General features: G+C 41.7%; 1 protein-coding gene across 1 annotated transcript in view; it reads right to left on the bottom strand.

Moving 5' to 3' along the window:
* Positions 1 to 24,614, bottom strand: part of LOC125006009 (transmembrane protein 266-like) — a 43,403-nt gene continuing 18,789 nt past the window's right edge. Inside the window, exons 4-11 of the mRNA XM_047581753.1 lie at positions 12,634 to 12,788; positions 11,560 to 11,633; positions 10,421 to 10,477; positions 9,466 to 9,604; positions 5,891 to 6,006; positions 4,639 to 4,834; positions 1,825 to 1,887; positions 1 to 1,677 (exon numbers count right to left, since the gene is read on the bottom strand). Of these exons, the coding sequence (XP_047437709.1) occupies positions 1,037 to 1,677; positions 1,825 to 1,887; positions 4,639 to 4,834; positions 5,891 to 6,006; positions 9,466 to 9,604; positions 10,421 to 10,477; positions 11,560 to 11,633; positions 12,634 to 12,788 (1,441 nt within the window). The 3' untranslated portion in view covers positions 1 to 1,036. The remainder of the gene's footprint in view (positions 1,678 to 1,824; positions 1,888 to 4,638; positions 4,835 to 5,890; positions 6,007 to 9,465; positions 9,605 to 10,420; positions 10,478 to 11,559; positions 11,634 to 12,633; positions 12,789 to 24,614) is intronic.

The raw sequence follows: 24,614 nt of genomic DNA, 5'->3' as shown, positions 1-24,614 counted from the left end.
TTAAGGAAATACTAACTTTTATTTTTGCTATTTTCATTCAAATGACCACACCTGCATTTGGCAATATCATCCTCTATATCAAGTTTACAAAAGTGTCTGTAAACATTAAAGTGCAAAGAATTTGCTCGCCATTTGTGGCACATATCTTTTTAAAGGTTCATGCTACAAGCACTCCAATCTAGTTTCAGGTGAAGAGTCCAGTCACTTACCTTTTTTCATTCCATCCACACAAATATACCCTAACAATATATATTTTTTTTTGATTAAGTAAAAGAAAAAAAAAACGCTATTCATTAAAGTCTGACAATGGATTCAAATCAAACAAATGAGTGACAAAGGTTAAAAAAAAGAAAAATGTCTGAATCGTTAAGCCAGTCTTACTGTACGTACCCTGTGTCTGTTTGAACAAAGAACAGCATAATTCATGTTTAAAGTTGATCATACAAATGAAAAGAAACTAAGTAACAACAAAATGCAATAGAAAACACTCCTTGAACTGCTTGAAATTCAAGAGAACAGTGTCTTGGATTGCAACACTGCTCAGCATTTATGTTTTTGTTCGGTATAGGCTTGAAAGGCCCTCTGCTGGTTTTAATTTGTGTAAAGTTCAGTGCATTTAGGACCTATTCAAAGTGAGAATTCCTGATGAAGAATGTGTCTGACAACACATTAGGCTTCCCCTTACTGGGATGGTACTGTCTTTGTTGTGCTATATCCGGGCATTTCTTGTTTTCAAAAACTCCATACAGGGGGAAAAGGGGAAGGTGGACAGTATGACAAAGGGTCTAAGAACTCTTGTTGTCATCTCTACTACTGACCTCTGAGCACATCGAGTCAAGGAGCATTAGTGTTAACTGGAAGCTACAGCTCAAGCCTGCTCCGAAATTGGCTAAGATTGGATTTACACAGCAACAGAAATATCCAATTTATAAATCGTCTACGGTTCCCCTCGTGAGGGTTGACCTGTCATAAGAGTTGTGCCAAATAGTATGGCAGTAAATAGAGAATAAAATCTCTATTTCTGTGTAATTGTAGCTTATGTGTCAGGCATGTGACCCAGAGGTGAGTCAGCTGGTCCTAGTAGCCGGTATTTCTCCTCCAGAGACGGCTCAGTGGCGCTGCCCTGCAGGTGGATCAGTGGCTTGGTCTGCAACAGCACGCAACCCCTTCCTCTGCCTCGCCTCTCCTCTTGGTTCCTGCGATTGAAGATGTTTATTCTGTTGTCCAGCTCGGGGCTGGCATTTTCTGAACCAGTGGGACTGGGAAGCTTGAGGTTGACAGGGTCTACTGCCAGGCCCTTTTGAGCAAGGCAGGAGTCCTCAGAGAGGGAGGAGAGCAGCTCCTGCACCACCATGCTGGGGTCCCTGCATGGGTCCTGGCCTGAGAGGGAAGGAGGGCGGCAGCGGTGGGAGCTGTAGCTCAGACTGAGGTCCTGAGCCGTGCTGCTGCTGCAGTCCGTCACGGATGAACCTGGGGTGTGGCTACTCAGGCTGTGCGGCCGGGCTGTCAGGCTGCCACTGGACCGTGATATGCTGGTGGAGGCGTCACTCACAGCGCTGCCCACCCGCTCCATGGCAAGCATCGGATTAGACTGGGCAGGGTTTGTGCTGACGGGGAGGTGGACGTCAATGGCTGCCGTGGTGATGACCCGGGCACCTAAGCCTGAGACTCCAGCATCTTAGGAGTAAAGTGAAAAGGTCAGAAAAGAAGCAAAGAAATGAAGTTGGCTTAATGGAGCAGTGAATCTGCACAATTCACGTCATAAATAAAGCCTCTAAAAAATGTATTGTGGTTTATTGTAATGTCTTTGTAATAGTTACTCACCACTGCTTGCTTCACTGTAATATTGACTGATGTAGTTGTTCATGTCATCACGGACAACCGGGTCTGAGTTAAAAAAAAATAAACACAATAATGAATAAAGATCATTATTCTTATTTCAGTTGAATAAATTATATATAATATCTCTTGTTTTCTATATTCTGGCTTCATATACAGAGTTTAATGTGCAACAGCAAAATGACAGGAATGGTACATGTCAGATTAATGACTAACATGTTGTATCTGGATGATAGTTATTAGTATTGACATAAAGAACAATATTATTAGCACTAAAATAATTAATATAATAATCCAAGATTAACACACCTACAAAATAAAATAAGTTAAATATCAAATGGAGGTTGAATTAAGCTTTTAAATAAATGACTTACCACAGACCTCTTATCAAATGGCTGTGAGAAATTATACAAATATGTACTGCACACAAAGAATATGTGTCACTATTTGTCCAGTTGTTTAACAAAAACTGAATGAATCATAAATGGTCATTTGATTCAAATGACGGTAAAATACAGTGTAACAGGTGCGACCTCCTAATACTACTGCGTGGCTGTAATTGGTCTTTTTGTTTTGTGCTTTGGTCCATTTCAGTGATCATGCCGAGTACTAGTCCAAATGGAAGATATCTCTTATGTTTACAACATAATATTGACAGAGATTGTGCCCCAGGCCACAAGTGCTTTATAGGCGAGTGGTCTGGATCCGGCGCGTCCACGCTGTGCATTAGCTGCACCTTACGATGTTAGGAACAAACCAGGACAGGAGCGGGGTGGGGTTGGTTGCAGGGATGAGCGAAATGGGGGGGAAAGTGAGAGAGAGCAGCTCTTTGTTCAGGCTCTGACCCCTCCAGTCTAGCTGCCCTCAGTGTGCACGCCGAATGGCTGTGATCTGCTAGGCTCTCTCTGCTCGCTTGATTAGTCTTGAGCTCACTGTCCGCTGGCTGAGTGCGAACCCAGAGTACCCTGAGTGCTAGCCTCTGCCCCATGGGACACGCTGCAGACTCTGATGGGTAATTTCATTTATTTTTCAGACTAAAATATTAATCCCTGAGCCACCCCTGGAGAGGAAGCATTGCACTCACTGAAACAAGCATGGGACAATCACTCCACAATTAATAACACATGAGTTTTAAGGAAAAGAATGGGCTGTCCAGCACACGTAAAAGACTCTTCTTTCTGTAACAGTCGAGTTATCAAGCTGTCATCTGTCTGAGCAGAGGAAGAGGTGACATGCTGAGGTCCTCTCAGTTCAACTCTAAAGTATCGTTTAGACGGGTGAAGCCTCAGTTGTACACCATCTCCTGGCCTGAGAACAGTAGTTATGCCCTGTGAATTAGACACTGCTGACATCGGTCACCCCTGCAGCTAATGCTAATGCATGAAAAAAACTAACATTTAACAGGTAGTGACTTTATAACACAGTAGCTTCATGGTTTCAGAGATTTATGCATTCATATAGACTTTTAGCTATGTTACTACGAGCTGTCACCCACCACTTCAGTGCATATTGATACACCTCAATAACAAATGGATGCATTGACACAAATGTCTCTACAGACAATGATTGTTCCCATAAGATGGATCTTTGTGTTGATCCCGAGGTCACGTCAAGAGTTATCACCAGGTCAAAATATAACTGTGTTCAATGATTCAATCAGATTCAGCTTCACTTTACTTTCATTCCCAAATATTTAGCAGTTGTTCATATGAGAATATGCAAATACATATACATGGCTGTGGGCTCATAGTCAATGTCAGAAAATGTTCTTTGTTCTAGTAAGTATGTTATTGTTATGGTTAATGCTGCAGTGAGGGATCCATCTATACCCTCTAAGACTATCTCAGCATCTGAGAGACGACTCCACTTGTTCATTAAGTAGGACAGACTGTCAGTGGATGTTTTTCATATCTACGTGGTTTGGTACTTTGAGCTATCAAAGCCATCACTCTCCTGAGACAAGAGACCCCCGTGAAAAGGACAATGCCCTCATATGACCTCTTGGTAGTTTGGTGGCTCCCTGCCAGTTGAAGGAAAGACAGAGAAAACACTGTTTGCAGTATTGGACAATTGACCTGATTTGAATACACCTGACATCACCTAGGCCCTGTGGCCTAAGTGCCCATCCCAGTGACCATGTTTCTGTAAAACGCCCCACTTGTTTCTGTGAGCCAGATTTCCCACTGTGCCCTTGGGGTAATACTGTGGCCGCTGTGGAGCCTCCTGGTGCCCTACTGTGGTTTGCAGGTGAAGGGGAACAGATGTTGACAGGAGCCCACTCTCTCCTAACAAGACCCAATGCACAGAGCACTCTGTACCTGAAATAGCCCGAGTGGTCTGGGCTGGCTCGGCTGGGCTCGCCACGAGGGGGGCAGAGCGAAGGACAGTTGGGGCATAGTGGGAGCTTACGGCAGCCTGACGCGGTGTCAGAGGACATGCTTGTTTTCTCCAGGATTCACCAGATCCTAAAAGCTTTTTTTGCCTTTGCATTGATCCCAGATTGCCTGCGGTCAGATGGGCGTTGTGTGAGAGCATGGAGCGGTTAAGAGCTTGGCCTCAGAGATGCTCCGGGGCTACTGCTCCAGATTAGCTGTACACTGCTGTTGCATCCAGTTCACCTGATGTCACCACGTTGCGACTTTTTGTTCCACATAATTATGTACATACTTTATGTTGTACCTCTCTCCTGTTTTGTCACGCTGTTTTCTCAAGCAAAAAAAATGCATCTGGTGCGGAATGTTTTCAAAAGAGCTACAATTTTACGGCCTATACAAGCCGGTCGGAGAAACTATACCATACCTGCAGTGGCACACGGCTCCCTGGGGTTCCTCTGACCACCCTCATCGTCAGACTCCCCGGGAGTCAAACCTTCTACGACCTGGAAACTCCTGCCCTGTTTGCCCCAGACGTGGTGGATCTGCATGGCTGCTTCACGCTCTGCCGCGAGGTCCAGGTCCTGCTGGGCTAGATGTGCCCGCAGCTGCCTGATCTCAAACTGAAAATGGTTGGCATGAACGAGGTACAGAGAAAAACACAGGAAATTAATGAGTATGCAAAGACAAAGGCAGAAAAAAGAATAAGGGAGACGGGAGAGAAAAGATAAAAAGAGGAAAAGAAAACAAAACAGCGGGGGGCAAAGAAAATGAGGAAGGACAAATATAAAATATCAAAATACATTGTGTAGATTCTGTGACGTATGAGGTCATATACAGTTAAGAGTCACTGGAAAACTATTATGTGCATTCGTAAACACCAGTTTCATAAACAAGTATTTTTTGGAAGGATTTGATCAACTTCTTTGTTAAAATGAATTTAGTTATTGTGGACGTCTGGTCTTAGACCTGAACGTCTGGCGCTTAAGTGAGTCTTTACTAAGCAGGTAAAGTCTTTATCAATATTTATTATCCTCTGCACTTTCGAGTGTGGGCCCGTCAGTGTGTGTTCTGAGGAGTAATGATGAAATGCACTGAAAGACTTGGCTCGTTTGTGAGGTCTTGCTGCCCTCCTCTGGCGGAACATTTACTGACAGTTCTCTCTTGCATGCGAGTAAAACGTGGCCCTGTGTGGTCACACCACCGCAAATGCAATGGACCATTTACTGCTTTAAAAAATGGATGTTACGTGACTGTAAATGAAGCAGACTATTCTGAAGGTACATCCTACTCAGTTTATCACTTAAGTACGACATGTATCAAACTACAAAATGTGGCTGTTTGTTTCATCTGTTTTGCAGAAAAGTCAACACACGGGGGCTGAAAGTGACCAGATTTTCCTTTTATTACAAGGGTTACAACTCTGAGAATAATCTATTTAAATTGGCAGTAACTTTCATGCTAGCTCCACTTAAAGGGTGTAATGTAACTGAAGCCACAACCTTTTCCCTCCAACCTTCTGTGCATGTGATGTGAAATCGGGCTTCCGTTTGCGATAGTACAATCACGTTGCACGAGTACTTCTCCAATAATTTCTATGTAGCTTTATTGTCACACATGTGCATATGTGGAAATGCAGCCTGGCTCTAATGTTATATGGACGGTGTCTTGCCACTCACAGCCTGTTCCTGACAGATCTGAGTGAGACGCTCCAGCTGTTCCTCTCTCACAGCCTTGGTCTTCTCACACTGCTGGATTTCCAGTTCCATCTCCACTTTGACTTGAAGCACATATGCTACAATGAAGGAGAAGGGAGAGAAATAGTGTGAAAATGATTGTGAAGCAAGCACAATGTTCAGAGGCGTCAAGACTTAGTGAAAAAAAAGGTATCTTTAGGTTGCACAGCTGGTTAAGAGATGATAAAATACACAGAGCACACCGGGTCAGAGGTCAGTGCTGGTTGACCCTTTGCTCCAACGGTGTCCATCACCACAAATGCAACGCTCATTAATTACTGGTAACTGGTAACACTACACCTGTACAGAAGGAATTAAATAAGGTGCTGAAAGGGTTCCTCTGGGATCTTGGTATATGCTGAGTTGAAGGATTCAAAGTACATTTTCAGACGTGATTTATAGTGTTCCTTGAAAAGATCTCCACTGAGTTAACATATGGGACCTTTCTACAACATGTGGGTAAAATGAGGTTTCAGTCCTGCCATGTTCCTGGAATCTGCCCTGAGATTAATGAGCAATGCTAGAGTCATTTTGATACAAGGTAGACAAAGCTCTGTGTCAACCACTGGTGGTTTCTCCCTGGGGTTGATAAAGGCCAACGGCCTTCCAAAGGGAGAAAGGAAAGTTATTGGGGTCTTTTCCACCACATTCTGTCACAGTCTTATCACAGGTTAGTAGTCAGTTCCTGTAGTTCATCCATTTTCCTTTGAATACACAGTATATAACTTATTAATGGAAAAATACTATTTTGGATAAATGTAGCATATATATTAAGTTTATATTAAGTTCACTGTATGACTTCTGGGAGGGTGTCTTACACAGCATTTTTTGTTGTTGTGTTTCTTTTCTTTTAAATTGCTGCAGCAGGTAATTATCAATCTAGATATTCCTGTAAAGAATCACGTTTAAGTAGCATCTGAATGCACGGGCCCAGCTCTCCATGGAAAGAGAATTAGAAAGGGACCTGCCTGTGAGGTGAGTTGTCTGATTACAACTATTGCATTTATTATTATCAACTCCAGTGCCACTGCTTTTTTTTTTTTTTTTTTTTTTTTCCTGGATCTGATGAACCTGAAATTAAATGTGATGCACTGAATCAGATGATTGCAGGGAGCTATTTTTAATTGATACTAAAGTAGCTGCCTTCACATCCAAATGAGCTGAACTGATAAATGACACCCATCTAGTGTTTGCTAGTGGTATTGCAACGAGAATAGGGCAGCAAAAAAACAGCTGTTAAAGTGACAATCTCTTCTTAGCCGGCTGCTAATTCTGTGGCACGCTGCATTCACTTGATCCTCAGTCACCACTTTGTGTACCAAGAACACATTTAAACAACCTGGATGAAAACCAGTATGATTTATCTGCTATTTATTAGCTTGATTCTTTTGATATGTTTCTTAATGTCTTGTCCAGCCTTGTTGGTTGCATTCCCTCCTAAAACCACAAGAACACCTACAGTCATGTCTTGGTCAATCAGTTACTCCACCTCCTATAATCTGGCTTCACTATTTATTTATACATGACACACTTTCTGGAGCAGGACGAGAAGGTGGGCCTAAAAAAGAATAGTGGGGAATAAATTTGGATACCTGTTGTGATCACAGTTGGCAGACAATCAGTCTTTCACACCTCTCTGTCGTCACATTTGTCAGCCGCATGAAATCAGACATCGCCGCACAGCGCGGCCTGACTGAGAATTCTGCAGCGAGCCACGTAAACCTGAGAGTCTCAAACACTATTTGCAGCAGTTCAGTCTGTAAGTCTCCGTTACTGTTGTTGTGATCTCCGGCATGAACTACAAGGAGACTCAGACAAGGCTTTGTTTTAGAGAGAGGCGTAGAGCAAAGCACACAACCGCCGCCACATGCTCCTTGTACCTATTTATAGTCGTGCTGGCAGACACACACATGCACACACATCGCGAACGGAGGAGGCATCAGATGGGGTCAATCCAGTCAGAATTCAAACGGGCACGAAAAGCTTAATCAGAAGTTCATTACTCAGTAGTAATAGACATCCAGTGTTGGGAAGTGTGTCAATTACCTGATCATATTGTGTTTGGAGGCCTGTGTGTGTCTGCCAGCAAATGCATAAAACTGTAATTCGCAATTACTTAATGGATTTTTAATTTTTATTGTCAATATAGCTAAGCATGTGTCACGTATATCTACAATCTGATGAGTTCATTGTTCAAGGAAATACCCTTATTATAAGTCCAGGTATTTGGATTTATTCTATTGACGTTTATTTATCCAAGATCAGACAAGAGGACATGACAAACACTCAACTAGGTAATTATAGTAAATTAAAAACACTACTGTTGCGAGCGGTTTCTCACTATGTTTAGCAAGGAAGACTTTGATACAGAGTTGCCTAATTTATTGTGCAAGAAACACACTTTTATTTTATGTTGATATTTCCCATCTGACTCTGCATTGCTATTAAGTACCACATACTGTAGTCCCCCCAACCCCAGTCCTCACCAATTGTGCTGCAATTCATTCCTCTGTATTACCAGTCCCATCAGACTGACATAAACATTGCCACTTTATACGTCAAGCTTATTCTGCGAGAGACTCAGTCCCTCTCCTACCATAACTGAGCCGGTCCCTCAGCTGTATATTTATTGGTCTGAATGTTATTTTCTTCCCTCCAAGGTGTGTTGCCGCCTGCCTAACAAGGAAACTCAATCACTCACAAATATCAAACCCAACAGGTCGAGGTGTGCGGCAAGAAAATCGAGAGTTCATTCCCTGGAAACCGGCGCTGCAGCTGCATGTTAAGGAGCTACTCCAGCTCAATGTGTGTTCAGGCTGCATCGATGTGGTGGAAAACTGTCTTGACTCAATCACTGAGTTTATTTGATGATGTTTACCCTGTAGTTCAAACCACGTGTGCCCAGGTATGATCGGATGCAAGACATAATATCAAATCCATATAATCTGGATTGAAGTCATCCAGATATGAACCAAGACAGCTTTCCATGTTCCTGAAAACATCTTTTCATTTCAGGTGATTATCAAGAGCAGATTGAAGGGGGTTACGCTGTTCTTGTCCGCTGTCTCGTCAGACATAAACAAACTGTTTGCCGTGTGCTTCGTGTGCGGCTGATCCTGTATGCAGTCAGAGGCCCACAGTGAGGGTGACCTCTGAACAGATATCGAACCAGTCTGCATTAGCATAGGAGAGAACGACCACTATATTCATTATGGCTTCTCTGAATCTACTTAACCAGACGCTTACAATCAATACAAGTTAGAGTAGCAGAGTGACAGCAATTTACTCTGAGGGATGATCAATAGCTATATTGCTCTGAATAGCAAATAATTTGTATAATCATGGAAAGAATGGGGTCATCTAGCTGCTTCAAGGCCAGGTGATTGTCTGTGCGTATGTGTGGTCCCTCTGAGTTAAGAAAGACCTGGCGTTTCCTCGACTTGATTAAAAAAAAAAAAAAATCTGTGTGACATATGGACTTCTTTTTTTTTTTTTTTTTTCTTTTTTCGCTTCCTCACCATCAATGATCCTTTTGACCCTCCAAATGCGCAGGGTGATGATGAGGCTGATGGCATCCCAGGGGCTGCTTGGCCCATTGGCCACCGTAGAGGCCACCATGGGGGCCAGGGACAGCACGATGACAGCACCATCAAACACCTAAAGGAGTCATACGCACACATCACATACAGAATTCACACATGTGTAACTGTTGTCAGGAACAATAAGCTCCTGCCCAACACTAGACCCTCCTGACCCCCAGCTCTAAGGTCCAGATTTGACTAGATTTTGTTTATTCATAAACAGGTGCACATGCAACATTTTTCATTTCTTAAGGGCCCCACGGACAATCTTATTTCTTTTTTTATGTGCACACTTTTTGTTTCTGGTCATTTTTGGTCATTCGTCTATATTTTATTATAACTTGGCCATTTTCCTTTGTTCACTGTGAAAATATAAGAGTGGCTATTCCTCTGTCTGATTCATTATAGCTTCTCAACATATTGGCTCCTAATGAATTAGGTGTCTTCTGATTCTGTCCTGTGTTTTACTATTCAAACTAGTTATTTTACTGTAATTCACTTAATTGTCACTAATCTGATTACACATACATTTACACTTCAGCAGGCTTACTAGAAAGTAATATTTTCACCAAATGTCATCACAGCGTACTTGAATTCTTGCAGGGATGTATAATAAACAATGCCCTTCTCATCAGTTCTCAGTAAGAAAGCGAATAATTGTATTTTTTGAAATATTAAAACAAATGTAAAGCTATAGTGCAAGACTTTTACGTACAGTGTGAATGAATCTGTTATATGTAGACTTTGCCAAAAACAAGTTCACAAAATGCACATTAAGGTTGGTAAATAACATGTATTTCACAGCAAATGGAAGTTAAATTCTAGTTCTGCAGTTTGGCTTTAACATAAGCGGTAACTTGACATCGATATCTACCTGCGCACCACTACTCACCTCAACTTTGTTTTCTATGTAGTCCCAGATTCCGAGCACTACGATTCTGAAGACAGTCTGAGGCAGACAGAGAGATCAATGAAAACTTTAAAATGGATAAGTGTGGGAACACCCCGGCACATCAGAGGCTGTAGAGATATTCTCAGTCTTTTGAGCTGTCGTCACATTAATGAACGACCACTGTAAAAACATGTGAAACAAGGCCTTTATATTTCTAAATACTGTGGAATAATAACTTTGCAATGTTACATTTGAAACTAGACTACAAGGCGCCAAAAATAAAACTATTAGCCATGTTTGATTTTGATGTGTTTAGTAATTTTCTTGCATGAGGTTAAATCTGCAGTAAATCTCATACTTCACTTATTGCCTACTAAAAAATAGCACAAGGATCCAATCACATATTAGCTTTTATATCGTAAACATTGTTGGGACACTGTGTTGAACAGGGCATTGATTTACCCCCTAATTAGCATTAGCATGTCATGTATGTCTGGTTGCTGCTTGCTTGCTAATCCACCTAATCCAACGGTGCTGGTGTCAAGTGAGAAGTGCAGGTGCTCCGCCCCCACGTCAGACTTGTGTTTTCTGATTGGAGCAGGTATGTCATTTCTATCTGACGCCACTCCCAGGTGACTCTTCTTTCTTTGTGATGTCATTGCGTGAAGTGTTTGCATGGATCACATCACTGTAACCCCATCCCCACTGCTCATTAAACTCAGCCTTAATTATTGCTCTTGCTGGCTCACTGGTAATTAATGTTTGGTTTTGGGCATTGGGGCTGAGGCTGCCAGGGTAATTGGTTTGCACTGGAGTGGAGGCCTGAGGGCCGAATTCTACCCTTTTCCAATTGTTTTTAACCCTTCCAGAGCAATGATAAGACATACTTCTATCACACAATGGCTTAAATTTCAGACCAATTACAATAATGCTTCAAGTGATAGACATTTCACTCACAATCCAGCCTCAAACCAGCATTTAATCCTGACTAGATAATGGACAAAACAATAATGGAAAATAGATAGCAGCAACCTGCGCCCTAGATCCATGAGGCTTGATCAGAAACAGGTCGACTTGAGATTCTTATTAGGGCTGGAATCAGAAATCTAGTTTCATAGTCAACCTTATACATTGCTTACCTCTGAAAAGAAGAGCGACAGGATGATAAGGCTGATCCAGTGGATAATGCTGGCAAATTGGAACGCATTGGAAACTATCGAGATAAGAAACATGACAAATGTTAAACATGATCATTTCTGGTGATTCCCGTTATCGCAGAGCCTGCTCATTAACCCACAGTGCCCGCCTATGTCTACCCAGGTCCTACACCACTAATCTATTGTGGTGCACTCTCTTCCTCAGTCCTGCCTTACTCGCCACTCCTCTATTTGTCTTGTGAGACTGGCAGGGAGCTAAGAACAAGATTACAAAAGATCTAAATTGACTAGAGTCCTGCAGTCCTCGCAGCGAGACTTGGGTATCATCAGAGCTGGATGCTGGCCAGTAATCGATGTGGATGTGTGCCTGCTGCCACCGACAAGAGACTTGGTTCATTATCACCTCTCTCCATCACTCTCCATCACAGCCATTAACCATCCAGCTCTTCTGTGACTGAGAGGACTACACATCCTTCGGAAACCCACGACTTTTTAATATGAACTTGTTATCACTACCACAACTTAGCACAGATTAAATCATTAAACTGATGCTCTCCATAACAGCTATTTGCCTACGTGTGAAAGTCAACAATTACGCAACAGATTGATTATAAGCATGCATATTAACGTTAGCATCAACATTTAAACACACAATGAGAGTGATGGAAGACTATTAAAGAAGAACAACAATAAAGAAGAAGAATAAAAGAAGGAACAAAGGAAAAGAAGAAAGAGATGGAAGAAAAGAAGAAGAAATAGAAGAAGGGGGAGGAGAAGAGCACAATTTTTATTTCTCTAAATAAATGATCTTAATGTGACCCTGTCGCAGGGTCGGGCACAGTGCAAGAGCAGCGCCAGCGTGAGTTAATAAAGATTCAGTTTAATGCTCAAAGACATTAAACTGCTCCAGTGGAGCTGCTGCTGCTGCTGCTGCTGCTGCCCCCCAGGTGTTTTATGAACGTCACACAGTGTATTAATGGAGAGGAATATCCATGCTCAGCAAATTCCTCCCCATATAAAAGTGCAAGTTAAAAAGGCAGAACCAAACACCCTTACATTGTAAGAGCTTGGTGTCTATGAGCAGCTCCAACGACAGGAAAAGCACCACCAGGATGACGCAGGCCACCAGGATACAGTTGAAGCCAGCGCTGAGCAGACAGACCTGCCACAGGGCCACTCGACGCCCGCAGCACGGCTTCAGCCAGTTGGACCTAACAAGACAGAAAACAATGGCTGCTGTTGTTTTTTTTTTGTTTTTAAAAAAATATATATAAAAAATTAAAAGCGATAGAAGCAAAGGCTTGCAATCTCAACCCTGTCCTGAACGAGGAATATTATTATATTATAATACAAATGCTGTTGTGAGATGTTAAAGTTAAATATTTTACAATTTCTCCCACCACATGAAGTATAATGAACTGATTTTTTTATTTTTTTGATCTCAGCCTCTACCAGAGACGTGGAATGGATTGATGTGGATATTTGAACTCCCTGACACGGCCAACAGAGGGTGTTAGTTTACTCTTATGAAAGGTGATGTCTGTTTAAATCAAGGCGAACTTTGGTGCCGATGGCCTGAGCAAAGTGTGGTCAGAGACAGCATTGACAGAGACGGGGACAGTGAGGCTCTGTGGACGAGTGATAGGGCCGTCAGCGGTGTGAGAGGAATGCTGATGGACTCTCCTTTACAGAGCAATGAAGGGAGTCACTGTCGAGGATGCGGCTTGGGAAGGAGGATGCCCCATTTTACAGAATTAGTGGCCCGAGACAAAAGTTAACGATAAATCTTCAAGATCTGTTAACTGGAATACATGTGTTCAAAAACCACCAGGCAATCCCTCGTCTCTTTGAAGTAATAATAATATGCTACTTACTGAAAAGGAAATAGTATTTTAAGAAACCTCTTAGACCAAATTCTCGATAAGTCTTCTAATAAGAATCCAGCACAGCTTAATGGTATTTTCAATAGCAGGATGGTTGTGTAGATACGAGAGCTGACAGTAGGAGCTGAGAGAAACAATGCCTCTCACCAGCTCTCCAGCTGGAGTGGAAAGTTGGCTCTGCCCACTACCTTTCCCTTCTCCCCATGCACTGGCATGGAAGAGGCAGACGTTGGCAGAGCATTTCCCTCCTCTGATCATGTCTTCATTCCTTGGCGTGGCGCTAATATGAGCTGCTACGGTGGCAAAATGGCTCCGTTTTCACTGCGGCTTCAAAAACTGACTTGGTGCACCCTGTGCTATGTTGAACCTTATTGAACTTTATTAAAAGTCACTTCTCTCTGTGTTTGAAATGATTTTACAAACACTGCATTTTAATATGAGCGTACAGTGCAGATTTTTAAGGAAAGTATAGGGAAAATGAGGTTTCCTGTTGACCTCTCAGTTTAAGCAAATGACTGCTGGACCTTGAGCATTTATTTTAGTGGATTTTACAGCATGGCAAAACTATCCCAGGAGGTTGAATTTTTTCACGAGTCGCTTCCTCATTGGTGACACATGTACTCCTGCTCAGTCGGTGGAAGAGGCAACACATGTGTCTTTTTTTTCTTCACATGTGTGCTACTTTGGCTGTTTGATCAGGTAGAAATGTTTGAAGTTGACATATGCTGCATAACTGTTATTCACAGTTCAACTGAGGACTTCACTGAGGAAGAAACTACAGCAAATCAAAATGAAAACAGTTTTCTGAGGTACCCTCTTCATGATTTGCCCCCGAAGTAACACATTTACGTAGCAATAAGGGATACGTGTTCAGCAGATGCTGAGTTGATCAGTCCACCCTCTCACTGGTTTCTCGGAGAAGAGTATCCGTTCAACCCTGCATGGGTTGAGCCTCGAGCCTCTAAACCATGCAAAGCTAATCTAATAAGGCGTAATCATGCTGATAGCAATCTTCTTGGCTTTGGGAGGGGTGGAACAAGTGTGCAAGCTCCAGATGGTGTAGAATCTGCTGCACCAGAGTCAGAGTGAGACGCTGCGAAAGCCAGGTATGGAAACCAAGTGTCATCAGAAAACTGTCTCAAAACTTTAGTGAGTCAAGACAGGTCCTTAGACTGTTTTCCTCTTTCTTCACTGAAAAAGTGTCCAAAGTTCAATGTCCCGTGTGTGACTCCAGCCAGCAACATCTGGTGAGGTGAACTTTTGACTGTGTTTGCACTTGCTAGTACTTCATACAAGTCCTGGTCAATGTTACAAAAACAAAAAGGAAAACACGTGTCCATACACATGAATTAATGATAACGACTATTACACAAACTGCCGCGTGACGAGTCGCCTTTAAAGGACGTGGTGCAGACACAAAAGATACCGTGAACTTGACTACATTAGTTTCAAAGTTGTGCTATGTGTCACAAAAAAATGGAAAAATTTATAAGCTTGGATACGAATCATTTGATGACATTTCAGGACATGCACGCCTTTAGCGCCCCTGCCTACGTTGCATTTGTTCAAAACTGTGTTTTAGCCTTTATTTTTTTTTGAACACCGTTAAGGCCACGTCACACCAAGGCCAGTGGCCCCAGTCCCACACCTTTGGCACTAGCCAGACCTCTGGCAGCAGCTTTTCAGCCAATTCAGCATGTTGTGTCGGTGGTGGAACTAACTGGTCAGAGACTGATTGGCTGAGACCCAGGTCACGAGAAGAGAAAAAGTAAACAAAATGGTGAAAGTCACGGTATTATAGAAGGGGTCTCTGGTATCACACAATTATCTAATCTGAATATTCAAATACACAAACATTTTTACAATAACACAGTCATCGAGAATGAATAAAGTGTAGACCAGCTGATTGTCATGAATCAGGAGAGGCACGTCCCTAGCTTCCTAATCTCCGAGCTAATTTTGAAGGACGGCTACAAACTACTGCCACCTGCTGGAATGAAGATGGTATTTTCTTGCACTGTTTTAGCACAAAACATTTGACACACAGTAAGTAACACAAGCCAAAGGTTTGTGGCTCCCTCCACCAATACATTAGAGCAAAATTCATTCAAACCTGTACCAGGATAGTGAATGATCAGCACTGTCAGGATATATATTATCAAATATCTCTGTTTTGGTAAATCATTGCGCTTGAGTCACCCAGACAGTTCACTGGTTCAAACAACCTCAATTTCAAGAGGCCGTGGTTTAACAGACTTCCACCATATGATTAGATTATTAATAGATATTAAGTGATTTCATGCTTCCTTTAACTGCTGCAAGAGGGAGACCAGAACAACAAACCTCTTTCAGTCTGAGTATGAAAAAGAAGTGGTGAAAGTGAAATAAAAGGGTACAGTCTCCTCAGTGGGTCCAGGAAACACATCATTTGAAGCCAGTCTCAAGGAACATCAAGCGATGCTCGAAGGGAAACACCAGTTTGGGAGTAACTTGTCTGTTTATTTCCAGTGAACTTTTTGCAGTTTCAAATATCTCAGTCCAGGTTGATTTGGCAATCATATAGTTAGCAGTGTTTACAGGAACTGTGGTTTAATACTACAGGTTACACAGTTCTCATGCCTTGAAAAATCTCAAGCCCAACGAGCGTTTTGTACCTACATATATCCTGCTTTCATTGAAAATGATTTGCAGCCAGTTGCTTTTGCACAGGTAATCTGAGCACCCCATAACAACTCACTGTGGCTGTGCACTGTTCCACTACTCAATATTGTAATATTTATAATATATAATAACTGGTGTGTCAAAGAAAATATCAAAAATTACAGTTGTTTCGTTGACACGATTTTACTAAATGATGGCGTAAGTGCAAAGTTCACTCAAGATCTGCAGGCCCTATCAAATCATTGTGTCGGGCTTCATGCAGTGAGGAACAGAAGAGTAACAGCCACGTAGGCAGACATGTCATTGGAGAGTTTAATTTAGGCGTTCATTAATGCTAGCTACGTGCGCTGTGTGCTTGCATACTTGGCAGTCGGAACTTGACAAGTTTGACTCTGAAGTACAGACAGGATGCTGCAGTACAGGAATTCTGTTACTGGAATAGCAGCGTCCCATGTCCACACAATTTTCCTCCCAATGTGTCCTCAATAAGACAGGCGTAACACATCTGGGCGTTTGGACTGTACTTGATCAGATAAGGTGCTTTGAATCGGAAAAGTACTTGAGCAACAAGTGACTTACAAGTCCACAAGAACACGAGTACAGGCAAGGACATGTACTGAGAAATCCCCGGGTCTTGACTCCAAAGCTCAGACTGGTTGTGGGACTATCCTGTTGCGAGGAGAGGTGTTTTTTTTCCATAATATTTGAAAGAAGTGAACGCCAAATGGAAAGTTACCAGATTCATATCTTAATAAGAACTACGTCTGAGAAATTATAGGAAATAATGATGGTGCCTCACTCGGTGATAACTACCTGGATGAACAATTCACCAACAAATGATTCCTCTTATATTCTTAAATTGTCACATAAGATCAGCTATATCTTGTGCTATTAGATTCTACGTGTTTCCTTCAGCTCGAAGTACGTATCTATGACAGAAGTTTCATGTTTCTCCTGCTCGGCTTTTCTGTCTATCTTCCTTGTTTTTACCCGGCTGCCCTTCGGCAGATGGGTCCTTCCATATGAGCTGGGTTCTGCTCAAGGTTTCTTCCTATTAAAAGGGAGTTTTTCCTCGCCACTGTCGCCCTCAGGCTGCTCTGGAGGTTTCAGGTCGGATTTTGTAAAGCATTTGCATTGTTACTGGTGCTATATAAATAAAATTAGAATGAACTGAACTAGTGCATAACAGACAAATAAAACAGCAAATAAATCATCCAGCATCTACATGTTGGTTAACGAGCTTTAGACAATGCTGAGCTAGCTATTTCCAGTCACTGGCTGGTAGAAGCTAATGGGGGAATATGGCTTCATATTGAGCACAGAGGGAGGACAGTGATGTCAGTCTTTTCATCTAAGCATCGGTCAAGAAGGATGATCACCTGCAGATGTCAAACAATTCTTTCATTCCCTAAGTAATGTGTTTCCCTCCTGTTGAAACATGATGAAGTACACATGACATAAGACTACTCTGAGCATACGGCACGTTTTAATAGTCCGGACTCGATTCCTGACAGACCTCAAATAGTTATTAAAAAAAACACATCATTTTAAGCACAATATTAAGTAACTGGCTTGTTCAAAGTGCTCCAAAAAACCAAGATCAGATTTATCAACTAAGGATATTAAAATGAGCCAACAAGGCAATAAACCTGAGTTACGATCTGCCTGGAATCAATAATATGCAGCTCTTTTTCTTTTTTTTTACAAGCGAACTGCATGACACGAGCCAATGCATCAACCACACATTCGCACAGGGATGAAAACAGGATGCGGGTTCACCGGCCGCACAAAGACTCGGCTTTGATACAAATGACAAACAGGCTAAATTCAGTGAATGTGTGTGCCCTTTCTTCACGTCATGCCCAAACTAGCCCAGCCCAGAGGGGACGCAGTCAGACGCTGCTGGTGACACATGCAGTATATTAATGAGTCTTATTAAAGCAACACAACAGCAGCAAATGTTGTTTCTCTGACCCAGTCGGCCCTGACGGTCTGACAGAACCACCTGGCCCAAGTCACTGGTAGACAAGCACATTCAGGGGACAAGGTCACCTCTCAAACCGGTTGTTTTCTAACCCGCTTTGAGTAAATACTGATTTAGTAAATAACAGTCATGCCGCCATTGTTATTTTAGTCAACCTGCATGCGAGACGTTTTGGGACAATAACAGTGTCGACATTTCTTCTATTATCTCTCCTGCCTTCTCGCCTTTCCTTCTCTTCCTCTACATCCTCTGTGACGCCAGTGTGTGTTTAGCAGGTTGATAGAGCTGTCACTGTTTGCCACTGCCAGGGAGTGGAGCCGGACGGGCAAACAGAGAAGGGAGATTCAATCAGGCGAAGTGATCAATACCAGCATGTCGAGTGAGCCACCAAACGCTGGAAGTGTCAGACTCACAGCACCTGATGGTCTCATCAGATAAAGTACTCCACTGCAGCAGAGGGAGATATTGCTTAAACATTTATTCACCTTTTGTCCAATATATGGCGTTAGACTTTAGGTCTATTGTATTTATTTTTATTTTTTTACTTTGCATCTTATTAAAGCGTTTTGACAGATTGTTGATGAAACTGACCTAAAGATCATGACCTTTACTGAGATAAAGAAAGGGAAAATGATGTCCAATTGATTTTAAGGAGATGTTTCGTAAATCACATGTTTAATGAGAGGAGTGACAAAAGAATTGATCACTTGATTGAAACAAACACCGTCTATATCCACGGCCTTAGCATCTAAAATTGGTCTAATTTCTTGTCACTAATATTGTGAGGGTTTGAATGTGAACACTATGAACAAGCAGACTTTAGAGCTGGTTCTGCTTTCTTTGATGATCACGTTGACCTGACGGACTGACAGCGTATTAAACTCATGAAAAACATCCAATAGTCCTGACAAATACTTCAGTGTTATTCGGTGTAATGAACTGGGACATCACCCATCTTAATTTTTATTTTTGCTCGCAACTGAAGAGTTTTTTTTTTCTTTGACTTGAGTTCTATTATTGGCTAGTCACCTGAGGTGCTTAGAAACGGGCGATGACAACTAGGGTGAGAAGTGCGAACGTGAATGCAGGAGCTAAGTGAGATCGTTTCTGTGCTGTAGCCTACTGCTGTGCTAGAAATGTGATCCCAGTGGATGGAGGAAATTTACGCCCATACTGAAACACGCAGATAGAGAGACTGTGTTAAATTTAGTGTTTGTTTAGTTTAATCTACTTTAGTTTTGGGCAGAGTTGGATGTTTTCTTCATGTTTACCAAGTGGTGTTCACAACCTTCTAAGTGGGGATTTTCTGAAAATTGAATGCTGATGTTTGACACTTTTTTTTTTTTAGCAAAACTTTGTATATATTGAATTTTCACTACAATTCTACAATATATCTGAGTAAAATGTTGATTTTCCCAACTGTCTTATCCTTTGCATAAATTAAATTCCATACATTCCTCTCTTGCTTGCTAAACTGTGAACTTCGGTGGCTTCTAGACACCGACGGTTGCCTAGCAGCCATGTTCTCACATCTTCTGGTTTATGATACCACTTGAATGCCAATGTCATTTTGTGTACTACCCACCACAAACACAAGCTCATGAGTTAGATGCAGATGGTTCCTTTCCTTATGTGTTTGATACTTATCATGTTTAGTATGAGTTAATTCAAGTCACTAATCAAAGTTTTCAACACAGTTTGATCATGTTAAAGGTAAACTGGCAAATTTTATGTTCTTTTACACACGTTGCAAACTGCTGCTGCCACTTGCCAGCGACAGCAGAGTCCTGGTTATATTTAACTTGTGCAAAGCTGAACGGGGAAATTGTTACTAGCTTTGACTAGCTAAAGATTACAAAGCACATCAAAAGGAAAGATATTACTATAAATCTTTGCATAATAACTTGGCTCATTATGTTTTGTTATATAACACGTTTACACAGAAAAGTGAACAGTAAAGCATAGGTCTTCAAGAGGGGGTCCGCAGAGGCTGCATTGGGATTGTAAAATCTTTGGTTGATTAGACATTTTTTATATATATATTTTTTGAAATTTTCCCCCACAAATTTAAATTTGTTTAAATATACATTAACATGAATTTAACATATTTTAGTAAAGGGATAAAGGATAGCTTAATATTGAATGCAAAATTATAATAATAATGTGTATTTATAAATAGCACTAGGCAGAGTTTAATATAGAACACATATAATAGGTACGGGGTCCTTACTTAACGTTGAAGACCACTGCAGCAAAATGAGCATGAGGCCAAATGTTTTTTTTGTAGGAATAAATGTATTTCATTGATATTATTTATCACAGACTCCTTACATGACGAAAGCGGAAAATAGCAAAATGTTTTCCTCTTGACAGCACATTGACAGCATAGTACAAGAACTCTTAAATAATAACATGAATCACTAATAATACCGACCAGACCATTTTGTGTGCATATGCAGTGTATAGGCACCAAACCAGACCCTGCTGAAGAAGGCACTACGAGACACTGTGCAAAACCATTGTATATAGTGCCAAGCGACATGCTGTCAAGAAATTCTCCACTTCATATAGTTTGGTTTTAATAAAAAAGAGAATGGACGAGCGCGAGAAAAAGCTCCGCTCACTGAAGGGAGTTTCTGAGTGTCCTTTCAAGGAAATAACTGCCTGCTCATGGCAAATACGGCCTCACCTGAAAAATATGACTAAGCTGACAAGCAGCATCTTATCATCTCCTAGAAACAAATGTGTCTCCAGCAGGGTCCATATACACACACACATATACACACACACAATTGATGCTAGCGAGCGCGGAAAAGGGGAGTACCAACTAAGCAGAAAATACATGCCGAGTTTCCCTGATGCTGTCAGATTGCAGGTAATTAATTTTACATTTGAAAGGTTCCCTATTACCAGTGCCTCTGCTCCATTGATCACAACACATCAGCAAGGAAGAGGTAAGCCCCAAAACTCCTGCAGCACATTCAATGGAAACAGAGGAATAAATTATTAACCCTGGAGTCACCGTGCAGCTGACCGACCTCTGCACAAAGATAGAGCAGATTTACAGCAAATTTGATTGTTGTGAGCTAAAAGAAACACAGCATGTGAATTTAAGCACAATATTTGCCATCTTACATCAAATAAAATGATTTATTCAAATTGTTCCTTTATTTATGCAGTTATATAACCGCTTCTTAGTCTCACTACAGCTCATTCTCTTCTGACCTATTCTTTAATTGGTCACCGTCATTCCAGACCTAAGGTTTTATAATGTGATCACATCCCCCACAGAAAATTCCATCAAACAGGTACCGTTTACAGAACTAGTTTACTCCAAGCATTACATTGGCAGGCACCCAAGGTTCTCAGCTTCTCAACACTTATAGTCTCATTCATCAAACGAGCTGGTCCTGACACTTGCCCTGCAGAGGCAGGAGCATTATGGTGGCCAGGGGTGGTGGCCAGAACCTCTGCATGGAGCAGCTCTTACTACTTCTCAACGTAAAGGCAATAAACCAACCACAGGGAGATGCAAAACCACAAAAACTATCTCAAAAGCAAGCCCAATTACAAAACGACACAAAGTCTTGGCCTTACAGTGTGACCATACATAATGCTATCAGGAACCAGGCCTTTATATTTTGATACCCCTTTGCCTTAACCTGGTCTGTCATTGAAAGATTTCTAAACCGCAGGTATACAGCTAAGATAATATGTACAGTAATGTGTAATGTAAATATACAGTTTGTATTTAGCACGTATGGTACTTATTATGGTGCCATAGTGACATGAATAGGACCAAAAAAGGTTCAAACTTAAGGCTTAAAAGGCATCACATGTGACGCACACGTGTGAAGAAAGTGTTGAAAACTTACACTGAGTCTGCAGCTTGAAGCTTGTTTTACTGAGAACAGTTTGTTGTGCACACAACATAACAAACAAGGGCAACTGGTGTTCAGCTTTTCCTTGCAGTCCTGTGGGAGCGCTGGGGAAAGGCTCATTTGTATGTTAAAAGGGGACAAGAAGGTCAGTGTGTGTGTGCCTATATTAAGTGCACTCTGTATTCTGTGTGTGCACATACCATATGCGTGCATTGATATTAGTACAGCCAATCAGAGTAGGCCTTGATCAGTATAGTATTGCAACAGACTGCAGAGGGTTATGGATCTCAGCTGAAGGCTGAGCAAATCTCCAGTCATTTTGCAGCTCATTTAAGATGAAGTATACAAAATGACATTGGCATTCAGTATTTTGACTCCAGGGACAAGAGAGACTGATGAGACTGCGCGTGGTGCTTTCAAAACAAGGCATTCAAATATTCAATATATCGATACTATTGTACATTACAGTCCTGCTTCCAGGACGTTCTTTGTATACTTGAATTGCCCCTGTGCCAATCCAGGTGTATTCCAGTGCATCGATTTCATTGAACAAATCCACGAAATCCAAACATCCCTTAACACAAGATGTATTAGGATAATTATTTGGAGGCGCTACAATTTCCAGTACCTCATTTTCAGAGCCAAGTTGATCTGACACCCACACATTAAATACAATGAAATCACATCTTCAAACTCAGCTTTAGACCAGCTTTAGACCTCAGTAACACATTTGGATATCAATATCCTTTACTGACCTATCCCATGTACAGTAGTTGTAGGTGAGATGTGGGTGAGATGAGAAATGATCATTTTATACCGATGCAAAGAGAGACTAATCTACTTCACCAGGGCCAACAAGCTGGTCTCCACAAGAAGGCTTACACTTGACCTTTCTCCCTTTTTAGCCAAAAAAGCAATCTCACACTTTTCATGTGTGTGAATAGCAGCCACTCTGCCACCACTCTTTTCCTTCTGTGTGTGTGAGAATACAGGCTATGAGCTACACACTGGCTGTCCGCGTGTTTGTGGCAGCTATCATATTATCAGTAGTGCAGCTGTACAGCAGAGACAGGAGGATGTGTAAAAGATGGTAAAGCTAATGTTAGGCTCATGCTAGGCAAAATGCAAAACAGGTGATCTGGGAAGGGAAACTGTAAACAAAGGCGTGGATGCAAATGATTGTGGATGTGAGCATCTAAAGTATGGATCTGTGGATCTTTGTGTGGAAATACTGTATACAGGCCAGTTATTAGTTACAACCCTTAATTTAATTAGATCATGTCAATACTGGTTTGGTTTCAGATCCAATAATCTGCTAAACTATAGGTACATTTGCATAAATATGACGACAGAATTCATCATCTGAGAATGTTTTTTGCTTTTTTTTTTTTTATATGTGGAGCATCTCTGACAGCAAGCGTTTGTCAGTGTTTGCCATTTGTCCTCTTGACTGACAGAAAACAGCCGTTTAGCAAACGCTGAACATTTCGCATCTATACTACATGGGCCTGCAGCCATCCCTGTGGCAGAGGAATTAGGAAGCCTGGTAGATAACAGGAGGGCCAGTCACTCCCTGGTTGCTGTCTCAGACAACTTCCCGAACTCTCTAATTAAATCAGGCCAAATTGGCTCGACCGGGTGAAAGCCTTCTGAGAATGCATTATTTTAAAAAGCAAGACTAAAAAGCAACATTTAACCTTCTTTCCCTCCCTCCTCTAACAAAGTTTAAAGATCCAAATTAAAAATTCAGTGTAATCCAAATGCGGCCCTACAGTATAAGGGTACACAACTTGGTTGTATTTACTGAAAGAGGCACATAGGTATTACCGTGCACATTTTCAAAAACTTTGTCAGGTTGAGGAGCTTTCGAAATTCGTCCAAATCACTCCACGGTTGTTTGTTATCGGATAACAGGGCAACGTTTCATCTCCATCATCAACCACGTTCTAAATCCTGCAAATGGGCCAGTAGTTATTTTGAAAATAGAACATTTGGACTCTTGGCCTAAAGCTGGTGGGTGGCAAAGGGTAGGAGCACTTGTTTTTTCCTCTTTTCCCTCCCTTGCTCACCACAGATTTAGATGAACCATCTGGCGTTGGTACCTAAGCCTGGACTCCTTGCACATTTGGACCAGCCATATCAGCAACATATGCTTCTGTCTCAGTGTCTGGCAACCGCACGCCCATCACTTGGATAGAGGGTGACATTATTCCACTGCTCAGGTGTGCAAGTGTAATTGCAGTTGTGGGGGTTGGGGTGGTCTGGTGAGCCAGTCTGGCAACTTGAATTTTAATCTATTTTTACACTGCACTTTTTTATCCATGTCCCCTGTTCTCAGTCAATAATAAGCACAGCTCGTTCCCCTTATCCATTATCTGCCTGCTGCCTGTCCACATCCTGACCTTTCTTATACTTGCCTACGTGCCCATCAGACTTCTGAGCAAGAATAGCTGCAGCATCCCAAGTGCTTGGTTACAAAATGTTATTCCAAATTCTATTTGTCCTGAGTTAGAATCACTGGTGTATGGTTTAAAGGCTGTAGAAACGTTGAGTGGTTTACCTAAATATTTTCAGTTTCGTTTCTTATTAGCTTAGTCTAGTCTTACACTTAAAAGTTTGATTCAGAAT

This window comes from Mugil cephalus, chromosome 3 (assembly GCF_022458985.1).
Source record: "Mugil cephalus isolate CIBA_MC_2020 chromosome 3, CIBA_Mcephalus_1.1, whole genome shotgun sequence".
Taxonomy (NCBI): domain Eukaryota; kingdom Metazoa; phylum Chordata; class Actinopteri; order Mugiliformes; family Mugilidae; genus Mugil; species Mugil cephalus.
This window is presented reverse-complemented; position numbering and strand designations above follow the sequence as displayed.